Source organism: Manis pentadactyla, chromosome 14, assembly GCF_030020395.1.
Source record: "Manis pentadactyla isolate mManPen7 chromosome 14, mManPen7.hap1, whole genome shotgun sequence".
NCBI classification, from domain to species: Eukaryota; Metazoa; Chordata; class Mammalia; order Pholidota; family Manidae; genus Manis; species Manis pentadactyla.
This window is the reverse complement of record NC_080032.1, coordinates 8,036,859-8,046,455: the sequence shown is the minus strand read 5'-3', so window position 1 is coordinate 8,046,455 and position 9,597 is coordinate 8,036,859. Positions and strand designations below refer to the sequence as shown.

At 41.2% G+C, this 9,597-nt stretch overlaps 1 protein-coding gene across 1 annotated transcript; it reads left to right on the top strand.

Annotated features, from left to right (window-relative positions):
- The first annotated feature begins 72 nt into the window (after positions 1–72).
- LOC118924253 (cytochrome b-c1 complex subunit 9) lies at positions 73–2,001 on the top strand. Its single transcript, XM_036908836.2, has 2 exons — positions 73–266; positions 1,741–2,001. Exons 1-2 carry the CDS (start codon positions 117–119, stop codon positions 1,780–1,782), a joined length of 192 nt encoding a protein of 63 aa, XP_036764731.1. The 5' UTR covers positions 73–116; the 3' UTR covers positions 1,783–2,001.
- Positions 2,002–9,597: the final 7,596 nt, after the last annotated feature.

The window sequence follows — 9,597 nt, the reverse complement described above, 5'->3', positions numbered from 1 at the left end:
AAAACCACAAGCGCTGAGATTTAAAAGAACTACAAATCCCATAAAGGCGAAGGCCTTTGGAGAGCAAGGTCAGCAGAGGCGCAGGCGCGGTGGCGTAAATCCGGCAGAGGAGCAACATGGCGGCTTCGTCGCTTGCTGCGAGGTTGTACTCCCTGCTGTTCCGCAGGACCTCCACCTTCGCCCTCACCATCGCTGTGGGCGCCCTGTTTTTCGAGCGCGCCTTCGATCAAGGCGCGGACGCGATCTACGAACACATCAACCAGGGGGTGAGGGCCTGGGCCACCCTGACCTTGGGCCCGCCTGCGGGGTGACAGTGGGAGTGGACGTGGGGCGGGACTCAGTTCTACCCTTATGAGGGGTGTGTTGGGGGGTTAAATCCTGGGCGTCTTCTGTCTGTAGACTGCTGTCTGCCCTTCCCCAGTGTGAATCCTAGTAAGTGAAACGAGGGCAGTAGATCCCACCTTTAAGGGGTTTATAAATATTGCTGTCTCCCACCCCTCAGACCCACTTGTCCATTTGCAGAAGCGAAAACTGAAGCCTAGTGAGAGCAAAGGGCTTGCTTAGGGCCACGCCACCAGGAAGTCAGCGGCAAGTCAGGGTAGGAAACCGGACTGCCCGTACCCAAGGGTTTCCTGGGCAGATTTGAGCGGGCGACGCCCGTGAAAAGGACAACTTAGACACTGTAGCCTTTTTCAGGTAGCACTTCTTCGTGTCTTAGGCTTCCCATGCAGGCAGCGTGGTAATAATTGGTAAAGGTGTGGGGTATGAAATAAGCCCTGGATGGGAATCGTGGGCCTTGCCACACTAATGGTGGTATTAAGTTGGGCGAGTTTCTGAACCTCTCAGCTTCACTTTTATCTGGGAAATGGAGATGATAATAACAATAGCTACCTCGGAGTTCTTGTGAGGATTAAATGAGATACAGACAAGGTGCCTCAGTATTGGGTGTGCCACTTAGCAAGTAACGTGTTACATTCCTTAGGAGAATGTGGGAACATAAGATAGGGAATAACAATGCCTTTTAGACTCCTTGTGTACCAGGCACTGTGCTGAATAGCTGTGTATACTTTGATCATTCAATTGTGGCTCATATTGGGGAAGGTCTTGTACAGAAAGCCCTGTTCCAGTATTCAACTCAAAAATTGAGTTTTTAATTTCAAGCTGTGACTGTACAGCCAGGCAGCTCTGTCCACTAATGATGTATTGTCTGTGATCACGGCAACTTACTGCCCCTGTGAAAATGCTCTGTTGTTCCATCACCAGCAAGCAGTTCACATACCCAATGCAAGTGTGTTGTCATGACCCACCTGTCTTCTGTGCTTTTAGGGGTGAGAATTCAGCTAATTCCTAACCCAAGGATCATAGGTTCTTGGAAATAAAAAATGGCTCAGTGTGAAGTATTTGGAGACTATGCATTTAGGACCTGTTTAATCTGGGAATTAAAGAAATGAGATTATCTAAGCTCTGTTCCTTAATAATTTTGTGCTTTTGGGCAGTTCCCTGAATCTCTGTCTCCATTTCCTATTAAAAAATCATCCCTTTCTACTTACTTCACATGATGCTTAAGAGCATCAAAGCATTTTATGAATGTGCATCAAGCCTAGTGTGGCTTAGTTTGTGCACCACAAACAGGATGTGGTATGTGTTTGTCAAGCTTGTTTAAGAGACTGGGTCAGTGGGCATCATTGTAAAATCAAAAAGGTGAAACCAAAGTTTGTGGCTCTTGTCTTTAAAATGCAGAAGCTGTGGAAACATATCAAGCACAAGTATGAGAACCAGTAGTTCCTTGGAGGCCCCCATCGAGGCCAGAAGGACGAGGCCCACCAACCAGCTGTTTACCCAGAGCCAGGGCCTCTACTTGAAGATGATGCTCAAGTTACTCTTCATCTACCACCTTTAACATTTGGCAAGAAATGGCTTCACCTGACAGACTCTAACTTCTGCTGTGTTTGAAGTATGTTTGGTCAGAGTCATCAACAAATAAATGTAAATTGCCCTTGAGACCTGCTTCTGTATCCAGTGCTTTGTTAACTCAATCTTTACTTGTCAGTTATTTGACACCACTGCATAGTCCTTTGCAAATATCTGAAGGGCGGATTTCATTATTTTGGGTTTTCCTTTGACTTCCAAAGAATTCTGGTTTTCAAAACATGAGCTAGAGTTGGAGATATAACCTTCAACTTTTGCTTCTAAACCAGTAATTCCATTCTTACATCATGCAGAGGGAAGCTGACTGGCTTGGCCATAGGGAAGCACTGTGAATTCAGCTGGGGAGAAAACCCCGGCCTGGGGGTCTTGGGCTACTCCCTGCTCCAGGCCTCCATTCTGCCTTTAACTTGCTGAGTGTCGTTGGGTAAGGTGGCATACCTCTCTGGCCACAGCCCATCTTCTGGTGATGATTAAATTGTACCAGGACTCTGAGCCTCCTGTCAGAGTTTCTCTCCAATGAGTGTGGTTCATCATGGTGTTTACTTGGCAGGTTTGAATCCTCACTCCACCAGTAATAGCTGTGTGAACCAAGGCAAGGTCATTGACCTTGCTGAACTTTGGTTTCCTGGTCTGTAAAATGGGGATGATAAAAGTACCATCTGCGTGGGGTTTTGTGAGTATTAAAGGAGTTTTAAATGCAGTTAACATTATCTAGGTACATGGAGGTACGTGCTGGCAAAAAGACATGAGAGGATGGTTAAGGACCCAGAGAACCAAATGATTCTGTGGAAGGGTGTGGAGCAGTAGGAATGGGACAGTGTGGTTATTCATTCAACAAACATTTGGGTGGTCACTGTGTTGGAGCACTATGCTGGGTGCTAGGCATCTGGTGGTAAACAGAACATGGGACTTGAACTGCAGGAGATCTATAAATGCCCTCCTATATCACATATATGGCATTCATGCACTATTGAGAAGTGGAACCATCTTTTTTGAGGATATTCTATACATAAATATTAAGATCCTTAATGGGATACCTTTGATTCAATAAATCCCACTTCTGGCAAATTTTCCTTAAAGAAATGTGCATGTCCACAGGAGATGTTCATCATGATGATTATAATAGGGAAAAAAATGAAAACAAAATATCCAAACTATTGAGGTAAATATGCAGTCATTTAAAACCATGTTTTAACTGGGAGAAAATATCCAACAAACGGCAAAGCACTAATCTCACTAATATATGAAATAATCTTCTAAATCAAAAACAAGGTAAAAAAAAAAAATAGAAGTTAGGGCAAATGACATGAAGAGGCAATTAAGAAATACAAATGGCCACAAACACTGAAAGATGTCCAGTTTCACTAATAAAATGAATTACTGTTTTTATGCCCACCAGAAAATGAAGATAAGCAACATGACTTTTGATGAAGGAGCAGGCACTGCCCATGGGTATTGGAACAATGGTTTTGCAGGCACTTCGTTAATATCTATTTTAAATATTCATTTTTTTGAAAAAAAATTGTGCATTACAATATACATAACAAAAGTGGCCATCTTAACCACTGTTAAAATTTTATGAAGTATATTCCCATTGTGCAGGCATCACTGCCATCCATTCCCATAGCACTGAAACTGCTGTTAAACAGCTCCCCTCCCCTGCCAGTCCCTGGCAACAGTATTTGTCTTTTTGTGACTGGCTTATTTCACTTCACATAATGTCCTCAAGGTTCATCTGTGTTGTAGCATATTGCAGAATTTCCTTTCTTTTTAAGGCTGAGTAGTAAGCCATTATATGAATATACCCGTGTGCTTATCCATTCAGCCATCAGTGGACTTGGCTCGCTTCCACATTTTAGGTATCCTGTGAACATGGGTGTACAAACATAGCTTTGATATACCCAGAAATGGAATGGCTGGGTCATATGTTAATTCTATTTTTAATTTTTTGAGGAACTTGCATACTGTTTTCCAGTTTCCACAGGAGCGGCACCATTTCACATTCCTACCAATTCTCTGCCTCCTCACTGACACTTGTTATTTTCTAGGGTTTTTTGATAGTAGCCGTCCTACTGGGTGTGAGGTGGTATCTCACTGTAGTTTTGATTTGCATTTCCCTGATGATTAGCGATGTTGAGGATCTCTGCATGTGCTATTGGCCATTCTTATATCTTTGGAGAAATGTCTGTTCAAGTCCTTCACCGAGTTTTAAATCAGGTTGTCTTTTTGTTGTTGAGTTTTAAGAGTTCTTTATATACTCTGGATATTAATTCCTCATCACCTCTGTGATTTGCAAATATGTTCTCCCATTTTGGGTTGCCTTTTTTACTCTGTGGATAATGTCTTTTGATGTACAAAATGTTTAAATTTCAGGAAGCCTAGTTTGGTTTTCTTAAATGTTCATTCCTCTTGACCCTGACATTCTACTTCTGGAGAAATATTTCCAGAATTACATGTGCAGACACACCTCCACACACACACACGCAAAGTCAGGGAGCATGTTTGGAATTAGAAGAAGAAAAATGTCCTTCATTAGGGGAGTGGTTAACTAAAAAGGTAGATTCATACCATAGATCTACGTAGACATTAAAAAGACTGAGGTAACTCTGAGCAGTGGTGAAGAAAGATTAAGTGAAACAAAAATCAAGCTGCAAAATGGGATGTTTAGTTACTTAGCCTCATTCCATTTGTGAGAATATATACACTGATACATGTACACACGAAACACTGAAGGTTGTGCACAAGACTTTTTCATGGTGGTTATCTCTAAGGGGTGGGAATTCAAAGAACTTTAACTTTGTGCAAGACGTATTTACTTTTTCTTACAAGAAGATATATTCTCGTAAAAAATGTTTTATAAAAAAGCAATGAAAGAGTTGTTCAGGATCAGATTAAAGATGGCGGCGTGAGAGGAGAGGCAGAGGCTTCCTCCTAAAACTGGATACAATTAGAAAATTTTTGGTGCAAGTAATCCTGAGAGAGCAACAGGAAAGAGGACGTGTCAGACTGCACACACCTGGAGAAAAGAGCAGACCTCAGCGAACAGGGTAACGTACCAGAGCTGTGGCTCTGTGGGACCTGAGCCACCCCCCCTCCAGCTCACCGGCGGGAGGAAGAGAAACGGAGCACAGAGGGAGTGGAAGGCCTGGGACTGCTGAATACCTAGCTCCGGAGATCTGCTCTGGGAGCACAAACGTACATTTCAAGGTGCTTTCATGAGACTCACCTGACTACTGGGTTGGAAAGTTAATACAGGCAGAGTTCCCGGGGAGACTGGGATCCCGGCTGCTTGTGGAAAGCAGGGATCCATATCTGGCTGCTCTGGGACAAAAACTTATACCTGTGTGCCCAGCCCACTGGCTCAGGCAGTGGAGACAGGCACAGCAAGCAGGAGGCGGGGAACAGCTCTTTCCTACCCCGAGGCACCAGTACCACTCCCCTGCGACCCCCAACATTGCTTCAGGGGCTCAGCAGCTCCAGAATAGAGCTTCTGGACACTAGAGGGCACCATATACAAACATGAAACGCCAAAGGAACCTTGTCCAGAGTAAAATTGTTAATACAACTCCTGAGAGAGATTTAAATGATATGGACCTCGTGACTCTTCCTGAAAGGGGGTTCAAAATAAAAATCATCAACATCCTAATGGAGGTATGGAGAGACATCCAAGAACTCAAGAATGAATTCAGTTCAGAGATCCAATCGTTAAAGAACACGATGGAGGGTATTAAAAGCAGGTTGGATACGGTGGAGGAGATAAATGAAATAGAAACTAGAGAAGAGGAATACAAAGAAGCTGAGGCACAGAGAGAAAAAAGAATCTCTAAGAATGAAAGAATATTGAGAGAACTGTGTGACCAATCCAAGCGGAACAATATTCACATTATAGGGATACCAGAAGATGAAGAGAGAGAGAAAGGGATAGAAAGTGTCTTTGAGGATGTAGTTGCTGAAAACTTCCCCAATCTGGGGAAGGAGATAGTCTCCCAGGCCATGGAGATCCACAGGTCCCCCAACACATGGGGCCCAAGGAAGACAACACCAAGACACATAGTAATTAAAATGGGAAAGATCAAGGATAAGGACAGACTGTTAAAAGCAGCTAGAGGCAGAAATAAGATCACATACAAGGGAGGCCCATCAGGCTAACATCAGAATTCTCAGCAGAAACCTTACAGGCCAGAAGGGAGTGGCATGATGTATTTAATGCCATGAAGCAGAAGGGCCTGGAACCAAGGTTACTTTATCCGGCAAGATTATAATTTAACTTTGAAGGAGGGATTAAACAATTTCCAGATAAGCAAAAGCTGAGAGTGTTTACCTCCCACAAACCATCTCTGCAGTCTATTTTGGAGGGACTGCTATAGATGGAAGTGTTCCTAGGGGTGGATAGCTGTTACCAGAGGTAGTAAAATCAAGGTAGGGAGGGTGGAGGAGCTGATTGCAAGGCAAATGCAAAATTAAATTGACTATCCCCAAAGTCAATCAAGGGATAGACAAAAAGTACAGAATTTGATACCTAATATATAAAGAATGAAGGAGGAAGAAAAAGGAGGAGAAATAGAAAAGAACCATTAGATTGTGTTTGTTACAGCATACTAAGTGAGTTAAGTTAGACTCTTAGATAGTAAGGAAAGTAACCTGGAACCTTTGGTAACCATGAAACTAAAGCCTGAAATGGCAATAAGTACATACCTATCGATAATCACCCTAATTGGGAATGGACTGAATGCACCAATCAAAAGACATAGAGTCACTGAATGGATAAAATAACAAGACCCATCTATATGCTGCTTACAAGAGACCCACCTCAAACCCAAACACATGCACAGACTAAAAGTCAAGGGATAGAAAAAGATATTTCATGCAAACAATAGGGAGAAAAAAGCAGGTGTTGCAGTACTAATATCAGACAAAATAGACTTCAAAACAAAGAAAGTAACAAGAGATAAAGAAGGACATTACATAATGATAAAGGGCTCAGTCCAACAAGAGGATATAACCATTATAAATATATATGCACCCAACACAGGAGCACCAGCATATGTGAAACAAATACTAACAGAATTAAAGGAGGAAATAGATTGCAATGCATTCATTTTAGGAGACTTCAACACACCATTCACTCCAAAGGACAGATCCACCAGACAGAAAATAAGTAAGGACACAGAGGCACTGAACAGCACACTAGAACAATGGACCTAACAGACACCTACAGAACTCTACACCAAAAAGCAGCAGGATACACATTCTCCTCAAGTGCACATGGAACATTCTCCAGAATAGATCCCATACTAGGCGACAAAAAGAGCCTCAGTAAATTCAAAAAGATTGAAATCCTACCAACCAACTTTTCAGACCACAAAGGTATAAAACTAGAAATAAATTGTACCAAGAAAGCAAAAAGGCTCACAAACACATGGAGGCTTAACAACACACTTCTAAATAGTCAATGGATCAAAGACCAAATTAAAATGGAGATCCACCAATATATGGAAATAAATGACAACAACAACACAAAGCCCCAACTTCTGTGAGACGCAGCAAAAGCAGTCTTAAGAGGAAAGTATATAGCAATCCAGGCATATTTAAAGAAGGAAGAACAAAGCCAAATGAATAGTCCAATGTCACAATTATCAAAATTGGAAAAAGAAGAACAAATGAGGCCTAAAGTCAGCAGAAGGAGGGACATAATAAAGATCAGAGAAGAAATAAACAAAATTGAGAAGAATAAAACAATAGAAAAAAATCAATGAAACCAAGAGCTGGTTCTTTGAGAAACTAAACAAAATAGATAAGCCTCTAGCCAGACTTATTAAGAGAAAAAGAGAATCAACACACATCAACAGAATCAGAAATGAGAAAGGAAACATCACGATGGACCCCACAGAAATACGAAGAATTATTAGAGAATACTATGAAAACCTATATGCTAACAAGCTGGGAAACCTAGGAGAAATGGACAACTTCCTAGAAAAATACAACCTTCCAAAACTGACCAAGGAAGAAACACAAAATCTAAACAAACCAATTACCAGCAAAGAAATTGAAGCGGTAATCAAAAAACTACCCAAGAAAAAACCCCTGGGCCAAATGGATTTACCTTGGAATTTTATCAGACATACAGAGAAGATATAATACCCATTCTCCTTAAAGTTTTCCAAAAAATAGAAGAGGAGGGAATACTCCCAAACTCATTCTATGAAGCCAACATCACCCTAATACCAAAACCAGGCAAAGACCCCACCAAAAAAGAAAATTACAGACCAATATCCCTGATGAACATAGATGAAAAAATACTCAATAAAATATTAGCAAACCGAATTCAAAAATATATCAAAAGGATCATACACCATGACCAAGTGGGATTCATCCCAGGGATGCAAGGATGGTACAACATTCGAAAAATCCATCAACATCATCCACCACATAAACAAAAAGAAAGACAAAAAACACATGATCATCTCCACAGATGCTGAAAAAGCATTTGACAAAGTTTAACATCCATTCATGGTAAAAACTCTCAGCAAAATGGAAATAGAGGGCAAGTACCTCAACATAATAAAGGCCATATACGATAAACCCACAGCCAACATCATACTGAACAGTGAGAAGCTGAAAGCTTTTCCTCTGAGATCGGGAACAAGACAGGGATGCCCACTCTCCCTGTTATTTAACATAGTACTGGAGGTCCTAGCCATGGCAATTAGACAAAACAAAGAAATACAAGGAATCCAGATTGGTAAAGAAGAAGTTAAAATCACTATTTGCAGATTACATGATATTGTACATAAAAAACCCTAAAGACTCCACTCCAAAACTACTAGAACTAATATCGGAATACAGCAAAGTTGCAGGATGCAAAATTAACACACAGAAATCTGTGGCTTTCCTATACACTAACAATGAACCAATAGAAAGAGAAGTCAGGAAACAATTCCATTCACAATTGCATCAAAAAGAATAAAATACCTAGGAATAAACCTAACCAAAGAAGTGAAAGACCTATACCCTGAAAACTGTAAGACACTCTTAAGAGAAATTAAAGAGGACACTAACAAATGGAAACTCATCCCATGCTCTTGGCTAGGAAGAATTAATATTGTCAAAATGGCCATCCTGCCCAAAGCAATATACAGATTTGATGCAATCCCTATCAAATTACCAACAACATTCTTCAACAAACTGGAACAAATAGTTCAAAAATTCATATGGAAGCACCAAAGACCCTGAATAGCCAAAGCAATCCTGAGAAAGAAGAATAAAGTGGCGGGGATCTCACTCCCCAACTTCAAGCTCTACTACAAAGCCATAGTAATCAAGACAATTTGGTACTGGCACAAGAACAGAGCCACAGACCAGTGGAACAGATTAGAGACTCCAGACATTAACCCAAACATATATGGTCAATTAATATTCGGTAAAGGAGCCATGGACATACAATGGGGAAATGACAGTCTCTTCAACAGATGGTGCTGGCAAAACTGGACAGCTACATGTAAGAGAATGAAACTGGATCACTGTCTAACCCCATACACAAAAGTAAATTCAAAATGGATCAAATACCTGAATGTAAGTCATGAAACCATAAAACTCCTAGAAAAAAACATACGCAAAAATCTCTTGGACATAAACATTAGTGACGTCTTCATGAACATGTCTCCCCGG

Excerpts from the sequence above, each read along its gene's own strand:
- LOC118924253 (XM_036908836.2), top strand. The coding sequence starts at position 117 with ATGGCGGCTTCGTCGCTTGCTGCGAGGTTGTACTCCCTGCTGTTCCGC. Across the intron at positions 267-1,740 it reads ACGAACACATCAACCAGGGG|AAGCTGTGGAAACATATCAA; the intron begins GTGAGGGCCTGG and ends TTTAAAATGCAG.